The following is a 19,364-nucleotide window of genomic DNA, read 5'->3' as shown; positions in this document are numbered from 1 at the left end:
TGGGAAGGGACATGGGCAAAGGTCTGTCAAAGCTGTCGCTGGCACTTTGTGTGTGTGTGTGTGTGTGTGTGTGTGAGAGAGGTTGAATAAATGCCTTTCTTTCTTTTGTCTCCCCACACACCTGGGTAGAAACCTAAGTAAACTCTTGCCTCCCCCACCCCTCCGTTTTGATTTTTGACAAGGAAGGTAGGTGATGGGCAGATTCAATGGTTAGTGGAGGTCACTGAGTTGAGACCAAGCCGGCAGTTCTTGGATCCTCGCCCCCATCCCAGGGGCCGCAGGCACAGGGAGAGATTTGGCGTGTGGTGTGTGTGGCCGGGGGGGGGGGGGGGGGGGGGGGGGGGGGGGGGGGTGTCTTTGGTTGGCGCGCTGCAGCCAGGCCGCACTCGCGGAGAGGATCCAGGACCCCACCCGAGGCCCATCGACCTCGGCAGATGGCAGCGCCCCCTCTGGCCCCATTGACTCTGAGGGCTGCCCAGAATCTGTCCACCCAGGCGCGGGACAGGGCGAATCATCTGAGGTGCCGTGTAGTGGAGACCGGTTCCTCCCGCATGTCGCCTAGGGCGCCCACGCCTCGGGCCACACCTGTCCGCTCCTCCAGGAGGCCCCGGGCGAGCTGCTGACGGCCCCTAGACGCGGAGCCCTGTGTCTGCCGTCGCTTTGATCCCGGGGGCCCCGCTGGATAAAAGTCCAGGGCGGCTCCGCGCCAGCTAGAGAGGGAGGCAGCCGAGTCGGGCGCACCAGCGGGCTGGTGGTGCAGGACGAGCGACGCCGAGAAGCCAGAGCAGCGGGGCAGCGGTGAGCTGGGATTTCCGGGCCCGCTCGGAATGGGGGTGTGAAACGGGGTCCGGGGCGCCCTCCAGCTGCACTCTGGGCCTGGACAGCGGGAGTGAAGGGGACCTCGGAGGCTCAGGTGAGTGTGCCCACCCTGCGCCCCCAGCCCGTCGAGCCCGGGGCGCCGAACGACGGGTAGAGTATCTTTGGCTGGGAAAAGCCCCGCTCCTTCCCCGCCTCCACCATCAGCCCACCACCACCACCACGCCGCCCCTTTCAGCCGCCCCGGTGGCGGGGGCAGCGGCGCCGGTCTGGCCGGGGCGAATAGAGCCGCCGGGGGCCGCGGGCCGCGCTGCCCCCCACGGAGCCGGGCCGGGAGCGCCTCCGGCGGCCGCGGCGGGGTAGTCCAGGCCCCTCCATCAGGCTTGCGGTTTGGGAAGAAAAGGCAATGCCTCCGCCAAGAAAAGAGCGAGCGCGGCCCCCTCCCCCTCCGCCAAGCCCGGGCGGCGGCGGCGGCGGTACATCTAACGCGCGGGCACCCGGGCGGCTGCGGCCCCCGCAAACAACGCCCAGGCTCGGCCCCCGCCGCTCATTGGCGCGGGCCGGAGCCAGCGCACCCAGACCCTGCGCTGCGCTCGGCCAGCTGCGCGCTGAGCCCGAGCTGCCCAGGCCACGGCACCCGGCCCTGAGAGCCTCGACGCCGACCTCCCGCGCCTCATCGGTGGGATCCGGGCGAGCCACCAGGCGCGGCGGGCGCCCCGCAGCCCCGACGTCCCCGGCCCGGCGCCCTCACCGTCGCCGCCGCCTCACGGCCGCCTGCTCTCTGCAGGTGGCCGCGGGCTGGAGCGGTGCGGCCATGGGCCGAGGGGTGCGCGTGCTGCTGCTGCTGGGCTTGCTGCACTGGGTCGGGGGCGGCGAGGGCAGGAAGACCTGGCGTCGCCGCGGCCAGCAGCCGCCCCCACAACCGTCCCCGCAGCGGGCCGAGGCCGCAGCCGCGGCGGGACAACCGGTGGAGAGCTTCCCGCTGGACTTCACGGCCGTGGAGGGCAACATGGACAGCTTCATGGCGCAGGTCAAGAGCCTGGCGCAGTCCCTGTACCCCTGCTCCGTGCAGCAGCTCAACGAGGACCTGCGTCTGCACTTCCTGCAAAACACATCTGTGGCGTGCAACGACGGCAGCCCAGCTGGGTAAGGCCACACTTCCAGCCCCAACCCATCGGCCGCCCTGCTGATGGCCCCGCCGGGCCCCGGGCCGCCCCGTCGGCAGCGGTGCGGCATGCCCTCCTTGTCCCCACTCCGATGCAAGGAGTCTCTGCGCTGGACCCTCCCTACTAGCCGTGGCAGTTCTCGCCTCCAGGGGAGAAGGCTCCCGTCGGGCGCTGGGAGGTGCTGGCCTTGGTAGGGCACAGCTCCATGATTCGCCGCAAGGGGGTTGGGACAGCGCTTGAAGCACTGGTCGGTGGCCAGCCCCGGCATTGACCCCTCGGCCACTGGTGCCCAGACCCTCTGCTGGCGTCCTTCGGTCCCTGGGCCGGGAGATGGCAGTCCTCGAGTGTCCCTGGCTCCAACAGGAGGAGACGACACAGCGGGGCGGGGAGAGCCCTGCTGTACCCCCACCCCCACCCCAGCTAGATTCAGGTCGGCTCCCTGCTGCTGCCTGGACTGCCAGGGATCCCAGTCAGCCGAGGGCCAGGGAGGGGACACAGGTGGGACAGAACCTGAAGAGTGGCATTCACCCCTCTCCATCCTCGAAATAGAGGAAGGGTGTGAGGCTAAGGGCTAGGGAGGGGGTCGGGGAGCCCACACGCTCAGCGAGTCGGGCAGCCGAGGAACGGGACTTTAGGTCGGGCCTTGGTAGGAAGGCTGCGACCCCGCCTCCTTGGCTCCCGCACCCCTTCACGCCCGAAGGCCGGTCCCAGTGCTCCCAACCCACGCACACTACTTTAGCAAGGGCACTTTGCACTCTCCAAGTGCCACTGAAGTCCCAGGAGTACTCCGAACCCCGGCAAAGACACCCCCCCCCCCGCGCGCGCACCGCCCGGCCGCCGGCGCCAAGGTTACAGCCGGTCCCGCGCGGGGTGGGCCATGGGGATTTTCCACGGACCACACAGTCCCTCGCGGCCCTTTCCAATCTCGCGAGCGCCACCTTCCGGTACTAGCCGCCGCTGGCTGCGGGCGCGCTCTGTGAGGGTCCGGCCGCTGGCGCCCCCGTGCGGCCAGCGCGCTCCTGGCGACAGGTGGAATGGTCCTTTCCTCCCCGGAGCTGGGCCTTGTATCCCAGCTGACCGCCCGCTCCGCCTGCCCTCCCTTGCAGCTACTACCTGAAGGAATCCAAGGGCAGTCGGCGGTGGCTACTCTTTCTGGAAGGTACGTCCCAAGGGCCAAGGCGGCAGGGTTGGCGGGGGTCCTCCTGGACACTCGGGCCCTCAGTGGTGGCGTGGTGGCTGTGCCCACAGGCGGCTGGTACTGCTTCAACCGTGAGAACTGCGACTCCCGGTACAACACCATGAGGCGCCTCATGAGCTCCAACGACTGGCCGCACACCCGCACAGGTCAGCAGGGCGCAGACCCGACCTGGAGGCCCAACATAATGGGGGGAATGGGGCCTCTTGGAGCTCACAATTTGAGGTCCTGGCTTCTCTCCCTAGAACCCCAGAAAGGCCCCACTCCATCCATCTCCCCTGCCTCTGTCTCTGACCTTCCTTAGGTTAGGGTGCACTTACTCTCAACCTTGACTTCTTATTCCACAAGTAATTTCCCAGGGCTTACTTGCTGCTCAGGAACATGGGTCATTCCTAGATCAACGCAGCAGGTGGAGGGTGGGGGAGGTCAAGGACACCACATTCAAGTGTCACATGCTAGCTGGGCATCCTGACCATGATGACTCTGTCCATTCTGCACTTCCCCAGCCATCTTGGCTCCAGCCAGCACGACCACCCACCTGTGGGGGCCAAGTAGGATCCCCCCATGTCCTAGGCCTCCCTATAGTCCCCACCCTTGCACACTGCACTTCCACCAGAAGGACTCACTGCCTCTGTCCTCTCCTGTCACAGGTACAGGAATCCTGTCCTCCCAGCCAGAGGAAAACCCCCACTGGTGGAACGCCAACATGGTGTAAGAGGGAACAAGTGGGTCCTTGGGGGTCCTTCCTGGGGAGGGGTACTCCCTGAGGCTTTGGGCAGTGGAAGAACAGGGCAGGCTCACTGTCCCTGTGTTGCAGCTTCATCCCCTACTGCTCCAGTGACGTCTGGAGTGGGATTTCTTCCAAGTCTGACAACAGTGAGTCTCCTGCCCTCCTCTCTGTTTCTCTACCCTCCGTCCCCCAGACAGGGCAGGGAGGATCAGGTCCTGGGGAAACGCTAATCTTTAACGCTAGCCTTATAACTCCCTCTAACTTCTGACACCCAGTGTGTCCCAGGTGCCTGTTTTCCATGGCTGACCTGGACCTCGTGGAGGTCCTCACTCCTGACTGTTATTTGGGGAGGGCCTCCAGCATGGCCATTTGCACCTGACCCACCTTCCTCTAATTTATCCAGTCCCTGGCCCCAGCCCTCAGCAGCCCCTCAAGCCCCCAGCTAGAACCCCTCCTCCTTCCAACCTGGCAATAGGAGGCCTGGCTCTCTGTCCAGGCCCCCACTTGAAGCCATTCCCCTTCCTCTGAGCAGATGAATATGCCTTCATGGGTGCCCTCATCATCCAGGAGGTGGTACGAGAGCTCCTGGGCAAAGGGCTGAGTGGGGCCAAGGTGCTGCTGCTGGCAGGGAGCAGGTGATCTGGGAAGGGGCCTGGGAGGGTATATAGAGGGAGGGACAGGTGGGCCAAACCTAAGCGGACCAAGGGGACTCCAGTCTTGCCAGGCCTAGGTAGGCATCCAGAGTAGTTGGAAATTGTCTAGAGGACATTTCTAGATTCCAGGGTTGTGGATGTGAGGGTAGCCTTGAACCACAGTGACCTAGGTAGTTGCTTAGCAGTTAGCTGTAGGCCAATGTATCTTCTCTGAGGCTGGGGGTCCCAGTATGCAAGTTTCACACTCGGTCACTGTATTCCAGCAGGCATGTCCCACCGTTGGGATATCGGTAGAATCGATGAAGGGCTGAGGTCACACAGTGCATTTTTATTTTCTGATAAGGAAACTGAGGCAGAGGGTGAAAGAGGAAGAGAAGGAAGGCTGGAGGAAGTGGGTGATCTGCCACTTAGTCCTGGGTCAGTACCTGGAGCTCTGCCAGCCCCTCCTCTGCCTCTACGACCCTGAAAGACCCACAGGTCTTGCACATGAACAAGGAACCCATTGGCGGTTCAGGAGGCATCAAGATCTGTGCCCCTCCTTGGGGCATGAAGAGCTTGGAGTCAGGTGGGCTCTGGAAACTGAGTATCCCTTCATCCTCCGGGCTTCACGTCCTACCTTCCCTGCAGTGCGGGAGGCACAGGGGTGCTGCTGAATGTGGACCGTGTGGCTGAGCAGCTACAGGATCTGGGCTACTCGGCCATCCAGGTGCGGGGCCTGGTCGACTCGGGCTGGTTCCTCGACAATAAGCAGTACCATCCCACAGACTGCATCGACACCATCACCTGTGCGCCCACCGAGGCCATCCGCCATGGCATCAGGTGCTAGGAGAAGGAGGCCAAGCTTCCAGGCTCCCAGGCAGAGGGTCCAGGGTGGGTGGCATCTGTCTGTGGGTGGAGTAGCCTGGGGTGGGGCCCAGGACAGCCTAACCTGCAGGTGTGGCCCAGGTACTGGAATGGGGTTGTCCCAGAGCGCTGTCGACACCAGTTCAAGGAGGGCGAAGAGTGGAACTGCTTCTTTGGCTACAAGGTCTACCCAACTCTGCGCTGTAAGTGCACACACTTGGGTCTCACAGGGCACACAGGGGCAGGGAACCTCCTGCACCTCCTGAAATCCAACTGGGAGTCCAGCCCCCAGAGGTTGGGTCCAGATCACTGACCTGACCCGGAGCAGGATGACAAACCCATGTGCTTTGCCTGGGACTCTCCTGGTCTTAGCACTAAGTCCACCTGACCCTGGAGCTGACCAGGATGGGAGTAAGAGGTGGATGAGGGGGTTGGGGAAGTCACCTTGTCTGTTCCCATGGTGAGGAATGTGCTGTGGAATTAACTCCTAGTGATGCTCCTGGGCAGGACCTCGGTCATCCTTCACTTATCCCCACATGCTGGGGAGTAGTGAGATCCCATGCAAAGAAACATCAGCACCAAATTTCATTCAAAGAGAGTCCCTAGGAGCCAGGCCAAAGTGGTAGTGGTGGGGTGGGCTTAACAAAGTACTTCTTCAAGATAGGGTGGGTGCTAAGCAGATGCTGTGGAGGGCTGGTGGCCAGCACTGAGGGGAGAGGCCAGCTGGCCCGAACCTGGGGGACCCTGAGCCTGGGGATGGGGAGCATAGTACTGAAGTGAAGCCCAGCTGAGCTGTGCCCCCCAGGCCCAGTGTTTGTGGTACAGTGGCTGTTTGATGAGGCCCAGCTGACTGTGGACAACGTGCATCTTACGGGACAGCCGGTCCAGGAGAGCCAGTGGCTGTACATCCAGAATGTGGGCCAGGAGCTGCGGCACACGCTCAAGGATGTGTCGTGAGTGCTGGGCCCCTTTCAATGAGGAAACAAAGCAGTTGGCTTAAAAATAGAGATCACAAAAAAAAAAAAAAACCATAAAAAAAATAGAGGTCATGAAGGTGGCTGGGCCACCTGCAGGAGGCAAGGAACAATCTGTGGTGTACACAGACCCTGGCATATTACACAGCACTAAAAGGAAATAAACTGTTGAGCCATAGAAAGACATGGAGGAACCTTAGATGCATGTCACTTGGTGAAAGAAGCCAGTCTGAAAAGGCTTCACACTGTATAACTCCAGCTCTGTGACCTTTTGGAAAAGACAAGACCATAGAGACAGTGAAGATCAGGGATTGTCAGGGTTGGGGGCAGGAGGGATGAACAGTCAGAGTCCAGAGGATGTGGATACACATCAGTACACATTGTTTAAACCCATAGGATATAGAGCACCCAGGGTGAACACTAATGCAGACTGTGGAGTCTGGGTGATGAGGACATGTCACTGTAGCTTCATCAGTTGTAATAACTGCATCACCTGGTGGAGTGTTGATAAAGAAGGGATGAGGGGGTACATGGGGAATCCCCTCAATTTTACTGTGAATATAAAACTTCTTTAAAAGATAAAACCTATTTTTTAAAATGGCACAAGATTCACCTGTCCTGGGTAGCCTCCCACTAGTGCCTGGCTGGTCCTTCCTGGTAGAGGTAGACGCCAAGCAGGATCTGGAGGCAGCAAGGGAGAAGGGTTAGCAGGGATCATACAAGTAGAAAAGGACAAGGCCGGGGTTGAGGAGCAGCTTTCCAGGCACAGCAAAAGAAAGGAGGTGGGAGCCAGGCAGGGACAGGCTCCCAGAGGAGTAATCTGTGGGCATCAGGGTGGGAAAGGGGCTAAGGCGGGACCTGACTGCTCACCAGCTGTCTGTCTCCTCCACACAGGGCCAGCTTTGCTCCCGCCTGCCTCTCCCACGAAATCATCCTCCGAAGGTCAGTGTCCCCTTGCTGTGGACGAGCTCATGTCCTTGTCTCTTGCTCTGAACACACAAAGCCCCCCACTGCCTGCCAACCTGCCTTCCCTGGCCCTGTGTAAGGGGCTTCCTTCTAGGGCTGTCAAAGCCACTTAGACAACGAGCTGTGTGGCAAGAATTCAGTGGTAGCACGCTGTCACTTGCTTTGGCCACACCATGAGTGACCCTCACCTGGGTTTCTGTCTGTAGCCAATGGACAGATGTCCAGGTGAAGGGGACGTCACTGCCGCGGGCACTTCACTGCTGGGACAGAAGCCTCCATGAAAGCCACAAGGCCAGCAGAGCCCCTCTGAAGGGCTGCCCCATCCACCTGGTGGACAGCTGCTCCTGGCCCCATTGCAACCCCTCTTGTCCCACCATCCGGGACCAGTTCACAGGGCAGGAGATGAATGTGGCCCAGTTCCTCATGCACATGGGCTTTGACGTGCAGACCATGGCTCAGCAGCAGGGCCTGGAGCCCAGCAAACTGCTGGGGATGCTGAGCAGTGAGAGCTAGGGGTCCCACCTGAGGGCCACCCTATGGCCCTCCTGTTCCTCCTGGGAAGTTAGGGCCCAGCCATCACCCACACTGAGTCTGAACACCCAACCCATCCCCAGCAGCCTTCACTGCCCCTCTTCCAATGCCTACAGGAGGCCCAGCTGGACACGGTGGCCTGAGGACCCCTCCAACCTGCCCACCTCCCCAGCCTCCAGCCCATGGAGGGAGCCAGAGAACTGGATTCCTCAGCCCCAGCCCAGAACCCCCAGATAGCCCCAGCTTCTCTTGCCCTCTCACAGTATTTTTTGAAGTGACTTTTTTATTACTTTTTTTAGAAAAGGAAAATAAGCAAGAAATATATGGCTAATATTGTTTTGTAACATATTTTTTAAATAATGAGAAAAAGACAAGAGTTTCGCCCTGCAGATGTGCTTATTTGAAAGGGCAGTTGACCCACTTTGCACTCCCCTCCCTCACCTCCAGCCTCCTCCCAACCCTGGTTTAGAAATGAAATAGGGGGTGGGGTCCATACCCTACCTCATGTCCCACTCTAGACCCTTTCTTTTTTTTTCTGTATAAATATTTTAATTCAGTCCCTGTTAAGCCATCAGATATTTGAAAAGTTTTAAAATACCAAAAAGTATAGTTTTAAGAACTTAGCTATGAATAAGTGAGCTCATTACCCATTTAACAGAACCCCCAAATGAGTAACAAACATATAAAATGAAAGAGAGCCTGACCAGGCAGTGGCACAGTGGATAAAGCATCGGACTGAGATGCGGAGGACCCAGGTTCAAAACCCTGAGGTCCCCAGCTTTAGTACAGGCTCATCTGGTTTGAGCACAGGCTCACCAGCTTGAACCCAAGGTCACTGGCTTGTGCAAGAAGTCACTTGGTCTGCTGTAGCCCCCACAGTCAAGGCACATACGAGAAAGCAATCAATGAAAACAACTAAGGTGCCGCAACAAAGAATTGATGCTTCTCATCTCCCTCCCTTCCTGTCTGTCTGTTCCTATCTGTCCCTTTCTCTGTCTCTCTCTGTCTCTGTCACCAAAAAACAAAAAGAAAAGAAAAGAAAAGGAGTTGCCTTAGAGTTCAAAATTCTTCTGTTGCACAATCCTGTCTGTGCTGGGACAGAAGCCTCCTACGTTCAAGAGGTTGTGGTTATTTTCAAACTCCAGTCCAGAAGCCAACTTCTTAATGCAGATATCAGGCAATCCATCACAGCCACAGGTACACAAATAGGAACAACACCAGGTCCACCAGCACAGACAGCCAGAGTAGCTGGGCCATGGTGGGCTGAGGCCACGCCTGGTGGTTCTGCTGCTGCCTCATGGTATTGCCCAGGCCTCCCTGCTTCCACTTCCATCCTGGGGCAATCCCAGCTACCGCCCCCACCCTTCCACCAGGCTTACACTAGTTCATCATGCACCAACCTCAGTGCAGCAGCCAAAAATCCCACTCCAGACCCTTTCTGAGGAGGCCCTGCTTTTGCTCACATTCAGCCAATGGGTGGGGTGGGGTGGCCAGAGGATAGAGAAGAAAGAAGGGGTGGCCTTGGCTGGTTAGTTCAGTTGGTTAGAGCATTGTCCCAAAACACCAAGGTTTCAGGTTCAACACTCGGTCAGGACACATACAGGAAGCAACCGATGAGTGCTCAACTAAGTGGAACAACAAAATGAATGCTTTCCTCTCTTTCTCTCTCTACCTTTTCCTCTCTCTCTAAAATCAACCAATTAATAATTTTTGAGAAAGAGAGTAAGAAGGAGTTCCCAGGGGTAGCTGCTGGCTTAGGGGAGCAGCCCTCCTCAGACCTAGGAGAGCCACAGAGAGGGCTCCCACACAATGGAGGAGCCCAGCAGGAGATGGGCTGGGAAGACCCCAGAGGGTTCCCACTGGCACCTACCTAGGGAGACTCCTCTGAAAGAGGGGCCTGCCACAACAAGGTGAGAGCCATCTTGGGAGGCTCTAACCTCTCAACTTGGAAAGAACTTGGGAGGTGCTGCTCAGAGACCGGTGCTCTGTGCAGAGGTGTCAGTGGTGACACCAGCACGATCCCTAGGAGGGCAGCAGTCCTACTCCCTTGGATGTGGGCTCATAGAATGTGGGGGCAGCTTTGTGTGTTTGTGCGTCTTGGGTGTGGCTGACACTTGTGGGTTAGGCCCAATGGATTTCACCAAATGAATAAACTCTTTGTCCTCATGGAGCTTTTCTTTTTTTGTAGTCAGAGGATGGGAGGTGGAGAGAGACTTCCCCATGTGCCCCAACCGGAATCCACCTGGCAAGCCCACTAGGGAGCAGTGCTCCACCCATCTGGGGCCTACACCCCATTGCAACCGAAGCCATTTTTTTTTTTTTTTAGCATTCCACACTAATGTTCTCTCTAGTCCCACCACCCCGTGCCCGTCCCCGACGGAGAAGCATCTCTAAACCTCAGCAGCGTTATTCAGCAAACGTGTGTGCAGTCACTCCCAAACACCAGACAAAGCCACAGGTATTGACACTTCCAGGGAACCTGGGCTGAGCTTCCTAAAGGGGGCCAGTGCCTGGAGAGGTCTCTGCCTACCCAGCGTCCATATTCTACTGCTGGTCTGACTTGGGATGGTGGCAAGCCTGCCCCTCCGAAAAACGCAGCTCTTATCCCAAGCTGGGACCCCTGGCTGCCCCCTTAAAAGGTACGGGCAGTAAGTACAGAGCTGGGAATCACGGACAAGCAAGCTAGTACTCTGGCTCAACTTGTGTGTGGGATCTTAGCCAAATTGTTTAAACTCTTAGAGCCTCAATCTCCATATCTGTAAAACAGGGATCTGGAGCATGCTGCTCAGATGAGAGAGGAAGATTGCAGGGAGAGTGAGGATTCCTCCTCCATTGTCAGACCTTCCAGAGCACTCCATTCATGGCCACACACCAGTTCACACATCCTGAATATCTTTTCAGAACTACTGGGCAGACTTAGATGCTAAAGAGGACCAGCAGTCCTTTGTCCAAACAGAATCCGAGGCGTCCAAGCGCCTCTGTCTCATTCAGTGCTCAGCAGCAGAGAAGAGAGAGAGAGAGAGAAGCAAGAGTGGGGAGGGGTGGAGAAGCAGATAGACACTTCTCCAGTGTGCCCTGGCCGGGAATTTTTTAATTTATTTTTTGTTTATTCATTTTAGAGAGGAGAGGGAGAGACAGAGAGAAAGAGAGAGGAGAGGCAGAGAGAGAACAGGGGGAGGAGCTGGAAGCATCAACTCCCATATGTACCTTGACCAGGCAAGCCCAGGGTTTCGAACCGGCGACCTCAGGATTTCCAGGTCGACGCTTTATCCACTGCGCCACCACAGGTCAGGCCCTGGCCGGGAATTGAACCTGGGATATCCACATGGCGGGCCAAAGCTCTATCACTGAGCCAACTGGCCAGGGGCCCCAGAGAACCTTAAAAGAAGGAAGAGCCAGTCCAGAAGGTCAGTCCGTGCGGTGCTCCACTGTGGGACCAGAGACAAAATGAGCCCAGGATGCATGAGGACACTGGGTGCGACCAAATCTGCAGTGCTTGATGAGACATCAGTGTGACACAGGGAGCCCTCTGTGCTGCCTTCTCCACTTTTCTGGAAATATAGCTGCCTGACACCTTCCCTAACACATGATTCCTGTAAGAGCAAAAGTGCCCATGACAGGAGCTACCAAGGTATCCTACCTTGGATGACCAAATAAACAAGCTGTGGTCCATTCAGACAGTGGACTACTGTTTAGCACTAGGAGGAAATGGGCTGTTAGACCATGAAAAGACATGGAGGAACCTTAAAGGCATTTCATTAAGTGGGAGAAACCAGTCTGAGAAGGCTCCACACTTTGTGATTCCAACTCTGTATCTTCTGGAAAAGGCAACAAACACTACGTAGACAGTGAAGATCAGAGGTTGTAACCCTGGCCGGATAGCTCGATTGGTGAGAGCATCGACCCAGAGCACAGAGGTTGCTGGTTTGATCCCCAGTCAGGGCACATTCAGGAACAGATCAATGTTCCTGTCCCTCTCTTCCTTTCTCTCTCACTAAATCAATAAGTGAAAAATTTTAAAGTCTGACTAGGTGGTGGTGCAGTAGATAGAGCATTGGCCTGGGATGCTGAGGACCTAGGCTTGAAACCTCAAGGTCGCCAGCTTGAGCATAGGGTCACCAACTTGAACATGGTTGCTGGCTTGAGCCCAAAGGCACTGGTTTGAGTAAGGGGTCACTGGTTCTGCTGGAGACCCCAGTCAAGGCATGTATGAGAAAGCAATCAATGAACAACTAAGGTGCCGTAACTATGAGGTGATGCTTCTCAACTCTATCCCTTCCTGTCTGTCTGTCCCTGTCTATCTCTCTTGCTATAAATAAATAAATAAATATTTAGATATTTAAATATTTAAAAATAAAACAAAAAGATCAGGGGTTGTCAGAGGTAGGAAGAGGAGGTATGAACAGACAGAGTGCAGAAGAGTTTTAGGGCAGTGAAACTACTCTGTATGAGACTCATGGTGAATGCATGTCATTACATGTTTGTCCAAACCCATAAGAATGTACAACAGAATGAACTGTAATGTACACTATGGACTCTGGGTGATGACGACCAGTCCCAGTAGGTTCATGAATTGTTGCAAATGCACCCTCTGGTGGGCATGTCCACCATGGGGGAAGCTGGAAAGAGGTGGGAGACTTAAAACCAGAGAATCAATGAGTAGTGGCAGCTCGTCTGGGGCTAATCCCCTGAACCTGTCTCCAAGACCCCCTTTTCTCTGACTTCCCAGTGAGCCAAAGCAGCTTTGCCTAGGCTTGCCTGTTGCTTCTTCTATTCCAGGCCCTTCCTTGTTTCACTGCCTCCAGCTTTATTAAACTTACTCTCAAAATCACCTAGATTCATGTTGTGAAATTTTTCCAACATGAAGTCAAGAATCCACACGATACTGGCTAGCCCTAGGCAGACCCAAAGGTCCAGGTCCCCTGTCCGATAACTTCACTACATTGTGAGGGTGTGCAAGAGGTCACAGGGACCCTGAAAGGGCTCACAATGGCCAAGGCTGGAAAACTTTCAATAACAGAACGAAAAAATGTAGTTTTGGGCCTTGGCTGGGTAGCTCAGTTGGTTAGAGCATTGTCCTGATAATCAAGGTTGTGAGTTCAATCCCCTGTCAGGGCACATACAGGAGTCAACCAATGAATGTATAAATAAGTGGAACAACAAATCGATGTTTCTCTCCTCTCTCTTGCTCTCTCTCCCTTCCTGTCTTTTAATTATGTGTGTGTGCACACGCACGAGTAAGTGTGTGTGTGTGTGTGTGAGAGAGAGAGAGAGAGAGAGAGAGGAAGGGAGAGGGCGGGGAAAAAGAGAGATGAGAAACATCAATTTACAGTTGCATCATACATACCTTAATCAGGGGCTCTAGCAGAGGCAGTGACCCCTTGCTCAAGCCAGTGACCTTGAGCTCAAACCAGCGACCTTAGAATCATGTCAATGATACTGTGTTCAAGCTGGCGGCCCCATGCTCATAAGCCAACACTCTCTAGCCAGTGACCTTGGGGTTTTGAACCAGGGCCCTCAGTGTCCTGGTCCAATGCTCAACCCACTGCGCCACCACCGGTAAGGCTAAAATCAATACATTTTTTAAAATGTAGTTTTAGGTTGTAAACCAAATTATAAAATAAATAGGCCTGAGTCTTTACTGATATAAAAAATAATTAAATATGCAAATAGGGGAGAAAAGAGCAATCTCTTTAGCAGAATTACAAATAACGTATATAGATTTTCTCCCCTCCAAAAGAGGAATCACCACCCCCTCCCCAGTGTGGGTCAGCATAGTGACGTCCTCCCACCAAGGACAGGATGCAAAGGAGGAGAAATAGAAACTCCACAGAGGGAACACCTGGCAAACACACTTCAGTCAGGTGACCAGTCACATCAGCAGTGATGAGTCATGTTGAGAGCACAACCCTTGAGATGGGCACTTTGCCTTGGTGGTCTTCCTCCCCCAAAACCACAAGGCCAGACTAAAAATGAGAGAAATGTCATACAAATCCGAACAGAGGGACAGTCTGCATAATCCTTGCCCTGCACTCAGCACTGTCAAGGTCACCCAAAATAAGAAATGGTTGAGAAGCAGTCACAGACCAGAAGAGTCTGCAGAGTCCAGCCCACTAAATGTCATGTGGGGCCCTGGCCAATTGGTTCAGTGGTAGAGCGTTGCTGGGTGTGTAGAAGTCCCGAGTTCGTTTTCCAATCAGGGCACACAGAAGAAGCGACCATCTGCTTCTCCACTCCTCCCCTTCCCCTTCTCCCTCTCTCTGTCTCTCTCTCTTCTCCCACAGCCAGAGGCTGATTTAATGGCGGATGCGCCAGGCACGTGCCCTGAGCCCCGACTTCTGAAGAGCCCCGCAAAACTCCAACTTTACACTTTTTTATAATGTAAGGGGCCCAATATTTTCTTCTACACCTGGGGCCTCAACCGACCTTAATTTGCCTCTGCCCATAGCCATGGCTCAATTGGTTTGAGCAAGTTGGCCCTGGGCACAGAGGATGGCTCTGTGACTCGCCTCAGGCACTAAAATAGCTCAGTTGCCGAGCAACGGAGCACTGACCTCAGATGGTCAGAGCATCACCCAATAAGGGGCTTGCCAGGTGGATCTTGGTGGCGGTGGGTGGGGGGCATGCCGGAGTCTGTCTCTTTACTTCCCCACCTTTCACTTAATATATAATAACAATAATAATAAAAGTGTCATGTGGACCTGACCAAGTGGTGGCACAGTGGATAGAGCGTCAGACTGGGATGCAGAGGACCCAGATTCAAAACTCTGGGATTACTGGCTTGAGCGCAGGCTCATCTGGCTTGAGCGCAGGCTCACCAGCTTGAGTGCGGGGGTCACTGGCTTGAGCGTGGGATCATGGGCATGACCCTATGGTCATTGGCTTGAGCCCAAGGGTCACTGGCTTGAGCAAGGGTTGCTCACTCTACTGTAGCCTGCTCGTCAAGGCACATATGAGAAAGCAATCAATGAACAACTAAGGAGCTGCAACACAAAGAATTGATGTCATCTCTCTCCCTTCCTGCCTGTCTGTCCTTATCTGTCTCTTTCTCTGTCTCTCTCTGTCACACAAAAAAAATGTCATGTGGGATTCTGGAGCAGAAAAGGAACAATAGGTCAAAAAGTGAGAAAACAAAGTGTGGGCTTTGGTTAATAATAATGTATCAATATTAGCTCATAAATTGTAACAAGGACACCACACTGTAAGATGTCAATGAGACCCTCAGTACGGGAGGGGGGGGTTGTTAATAGTTAATAATAATGTATAGATATTTGCTCATGAATTGTAACAAATGTAAGGTGGTTCTGGGTATGAGTTAGACTGGGTGTGGGGTGTGCAGGGACTCTGTCTGCTCAGTTTCTTTGTACATCTGTTTTAAAAAATAAAGTCTTGGCCTGACCTGTGGTGGCGCAGTGGATAAAGCGTCGACCTGGAAATGCTGAGGTCGCCGGTTCGAAACCCTGGGCTTGCCTGGTCAAGGTACATATGGGAGTTGATGCTTCCAGCTCCTCCCCCTGTCTCTCTCTCCTCTCTCTCTCTCTCTCTCTCTCTCTCTCTCTCTCTCTCTCCCTCTCTCTCCTTTCTAAAATGAATAAATAAAATAAAAGTTTTAAAAAATTAACTGTTTAAAAAAATAATAAATAAAAAAATAAAGTCTTTAAAATGTAACAGTTTTTTATTCATACAAGAATATAAATCTAGTCATTTTTCATTGTAGTAAGATATACTTCATTTATAGTTTAAAAAATTTTTTTCTAGTTTAGAAAGTAATAGCTAGTCATTCATTTTAGAAAACTTTAAAATTACTGAAAAGTCCAAAGAAGCAGCAAAAGCCCCTGTTGCCCCACATCTGGGAGGTGACCTTGGGGATACCACAGGCATTCACCCCAACCATTCTGTGATTCTGGAGGCACCTGTATCCATGTACCTTCTGTCTCATACAAGGGAGAATTCTGCTGCACAGCTTCACCATAAGTCATCTTGGGTCCTGTGACCAGTTGCTACATCACCCTGTGCATCCACAAGGTGACTTTAAGGCAGCTTATCAGTCCATCATTTGCTACCCAGTTCCTACTGTTGAGCTTTAGGTGTTTCTAACTAACTTCCCTTAAAATCATGTTGAAACGGCCAACCTAGAATCTCTGTTTATGTAATTGCTAGCAAACTGACTTTTATAAGAGAAGGATGCCCATTATACTCACCACACCTGTCACAGGTGCCTGGGAGTCTGACTTTGGCCTGCACAATTGTGCTGGCCATGCCTGAACACCTGGGGATAACACCAAAGTGCTGGCAGAGTCAAGGCCAGGTTCCCCAAAACACCCAAGTCTTCAGGTGTTACAAGCTAAACCCATTTAGTTGAGTTGTGGAGGAAAATGTGACTGGGCTCACTGTTAGGATTCTCTGAACTGTGAACTTCAGCTGGATTGTGGCATATGTCTTCTTGAGATAAAGGTTATAAATTGTCTACTCCCAGCAGAGGAGGTCTTCCACTCCTGTGGCCCTGGGGTAGCTGGGCTGGGCCAAGAGTACCTACTGGGGGCTCTTGGAAGGCTCACAAGATCTTTCTTTTTTTAATGTATTTTATTTATTTTTTTGTATTTTTCCAAAGTTGGAAACGGGGAGGCAGTCAGACAGACTCCTGCATGTGCCCGACCGGGATCCACGCGGCACGCCCACCAGGGGGCGATGCTCTACCCATCTAGGGCGTCGCTCTGTTGCAACCAGAGCTATTCTAGCGTCTGAGGCAGAGGCCACAGAGCCATCCTCAGCGCCCAGGCCAACTTTGCTCCAGTGGAGCCTTGGCTGCGGGAGGGGAAGAGAGAGACAGAGAGGAAGGAGAGGGGGAGGGGTGGAGAAGCAGATGGGCGCTTCTCCTGTGTGCCCTGGCCGGGAATCGAACCCAGGACTCCTGCACGCCAGACCGATGCTCTACCACTGAGCCAACCGGCCAGGGCACAAGGATCTTTCTTAAGGGTGTACCTGACCTGCAAGCAAAACCTGCCTCCTGCATAATAGTGACCTGGTGGGCATTCTTGGAGTGGGCATGGGGCTACTCACAGTGTCCAGACACTCTTCCCAAGGATTAAAGACCTGAAAACAAATGGAAATCCTTTATTTTACCATTATTATTAACTGTTCTAGAAATATCATAAATAAGAATGTTGAGGCCTGACCAGGCAGTGGCGCAGTGGATAGAGCGTCAGACTGGGATGCAGAAGGACCCAGGTTCGAGACCTCGAGGTCGCTAACTTGAGCGCAGGCTCATCTGGTTTGAGCAAGGCTCACCAGCTTAGACCCAAGGTCGCTGGCTTGAGCAAGGGGTTACTCGGTCTGCTGAAGGCCCGCAGTCAAGGCACATATGAGAAAGCAATCAATGAACAACTAAGGTGTTGCAACAAAAAAAAAACCCTGATGATTGATGCTTCTCATCTCTCTCCGTTCCTGTCTGTCTGCCCCTATCTATCCCTCTCTCTGACTCTCTCTCTGTCTCTGTAAAAAAATAAAATAAAATAAAAAATAAATGAAAAATAAATAATAAATAAGAATGTTGAATCAGATGGCCAGTGTAATTCTCTATTTAATTTCTTGATTTGAGAGAGAGAGAGAGACATCGATTTGTTGTTCCACTTATTTATGCATTTATTGGTTGATTCTTGTATGTGCCCTGACCAGGATCAAACCCGCAACCTTGGTGTATGGGGACAATGCTCTAACCAACTGAACTACCCAGTCAGTGACTCTCCTTTTATTATTTTTTTTATTTTATTTTATTCATTTTTAGAGAGGAGAGTGAGAGAGACAGAGAGGGATAGAGAGGAGAGACAGAGACAGAGAGAAGGGGGGAGGAGCTGGAAGCATCAACTCCCATATGTGCCTTGACCAGGCAAGCCTAGGGTTTCGATCCGGCGACCTCAGCATTTCCAGGTCGACGCTTTATCCACTGCGCCACCACAGGTCAGGCCAGTGACTCTCCTTTTAAAGGGGAGAGGTGTTCACAGAGTAGCTGCCCACAGAAGCTAGGACCCTCCTGGGCAGATGTAAATCACAGAAATGCTGTAGCTGGGCTGCTGGTGTTAGGACTCACTGACATCATGTCTGCCCCAGTGGACACGAGAAGGAAATGCCATCCCACGTGGATTTCTGGTCAAGAAGATCATTTGGCTGGAATATAACCATAAGGAAACAGTCCGTTACACATAGTGAAAGAAAGTAGTATGAGGAAATACCAAAAAAATGTAGAGACTGTTCTAGAATAAAGGAAACTAACTTGGAGACACAGCAGCCAAAGTATAATCCTTATTGGACTCTGGTGCAAAAATTATAAAGCAGTTAAAGTGTGTTTGGGGCTAAGTGGGGAAAATTGAATAAGGACCATGTGTTTTTTGTAAGTTTCCCAGATGCAACCATTGTGTGCAGGACTTATGGGAGGACAGCCTTGCTCTTAGCAGGTGTCCATGGAAGTAACTGGGGCCAGACTGTCGTACCCACAGTATTAACATTATTATTGATTATTAATTATTAGGGAGGGGGAGAGAGAGAGAACAAATGGCAAAATAATGATTTTTGAATCTAGGTGAAAGATTGTTGATCATGCTATTTTGCAACTACTTTATAATGTGAAATTTTTCTAAATGAAAATAGGGAAAATGTATATAACTATATAATTTTATATACACACACACAGAGGAGATGTTCCTAGTGGTTGGATTGAGTGATAGGATCGTGGGCAATTTTTCTGTATCTTTTTCTGCATTAATGGAGCATATCCAACTCATGCATTCAGAAAGAAGTTTTTTCATTTCCAAAAACATTTCATACTTTATTAATATTTTAGCCTAAAAACGGTGGAGTTGAGTTTTTTCTAGGTGTTTACATGCCTAGTAGGGACAAGGAAAGAGTTCCATAATAACCCCCCCTAATAATAATTAAAACTGCATCTCAGTTCAGGCTGGGGGCTATAAGAAGAAAGGGAGGCACAGGGTCTCCAGGATACTCCTCCCTTCCCTACCATCTCCCCAGGACCACAGCTGAGCCAGGGCCCCAGGAACAATGATAACAGGCTACAGAAACCATCCAGGTTGGCACCAAGCCACCTCTGGAAGGACACCTCACCCCTTCTGCTACCCTCATATTCTTGCATCCCTTCTCTACCCGGGCCAGCCAGGGAGGCCGCTTGAGCTGAACAGACCAATAACAACCTGGTTGCTCTCTGCTCTGCTCCCTACCCTGTGGGCAGTGGAGCAACTGAGACTGACCGACAGACACAGGTTCTGTGGAGGGGGCGGTGCCAGCGGTCAAGGGGTTAATGATCCTGGCAAGGGCTTGGCATGAGACATAGGGGTCAGATGGGATTGGGAACAGGCTTTGCTATTCCCAGCCTCTGATCATGGGCAGCCTATTTATAGCGTGGGGGTCACACAAGCAATAAAGAGACTACCTGCTGCAATATCACCAGCCTCATCTCTGCCACTGCAGGCTGCTGGCTGA

General features: G+C 53.2%; 1 protein-coding gene across 6 annotated transcripts; it reads left to right on the top strand.

The window, feature by feature from the left end:
• Nucleotides 1-516: 516 nt before the first annotated feature.
• NOTUM (notum, palmitoleoyl-protein carboxylesterase) lies at nt 517-14,495 on the top strand. 6 transcript variants are annotated; one of them, XM_066236874.1, is made up of 12 exons: nt 517-798; nt 1,604-1,962; nt 3,089-3,141; nt 3,231-3,326; nt 3,828-3,888; nt 3,995-4,053; nt 4,440-4,542; nt 5,188-5,379; nt 5,506-5,606; nt 6,209-6,356; nt 7,272-7,319; nt 7,550-8,250. In XM_066236874.1, exons 2-12 carry the CDS (start codon nt 1,631-1,633, stop codon nt 7,854-7,856), a joined length of 1,500 nt encoding a protein of 499 aa, XP_066092971.1. In that variant the 5' UTR covers nt 517-798; nt 1,604-1,630; the 3' UTR covers nt 7,857-8,250. The 6 variants fall into 6 exon arrangements, with proteins under 6 accessions (XP_066092971.1, XP_066092970.1, XP_066092967.1 ...); XM_066236873.1 differs by having other exon boundaries at nt 517-913; XM_066236870.1 differs by lacking the exon at nt 517-798 and having other exon boundaries at nt 1,229-1,962; nt 7,991-8,250.
• Nucleotides 14,496-19,364: the final 4,869 nt, after the last annotated feature.

This window comes from Saccopteryx bilineata, chromosome 6 (assembly GCF_036850765.1).
Source record: "Saccopteryx bilineata isolate mSacBil1 chromosome 6, mSacBil1_pri_phased_curated, whole genome shotgun sequence".
NCBI lineage: Eukaryota > Metazoa > Chordata > Mammalia > Chiroptera > Emballonuridae > Saccopteryx > Saccopteryx bilineata.
This window is presented reverse-complemented; position numbering and strand designations above follow the sequence as displayed.

Coding starts and splice junctions, on each gene's coding strand:
- NOTUM (XM_066236874.1), top strand. CDS start 1,631: ATGGGCCGAGGGGTGCGCGTGCTGCTGCTGCTGGGCTTGCTGCACTGG. Junction 3,142..3,230: donor GTGGCTACTCTTTCTGGAAG/GTACGTCCCAAG, acceptor CTGTGCCCACAG/GCGGCTGGTACTGCTTCAAC. Junction 7,320..7,549: donor CACGAAATCATCCTCCGAAG/GTCAGTGTCCCC, acceptor TTCTGTCTGTAG/CCAATGGACAGATGTCCAGG.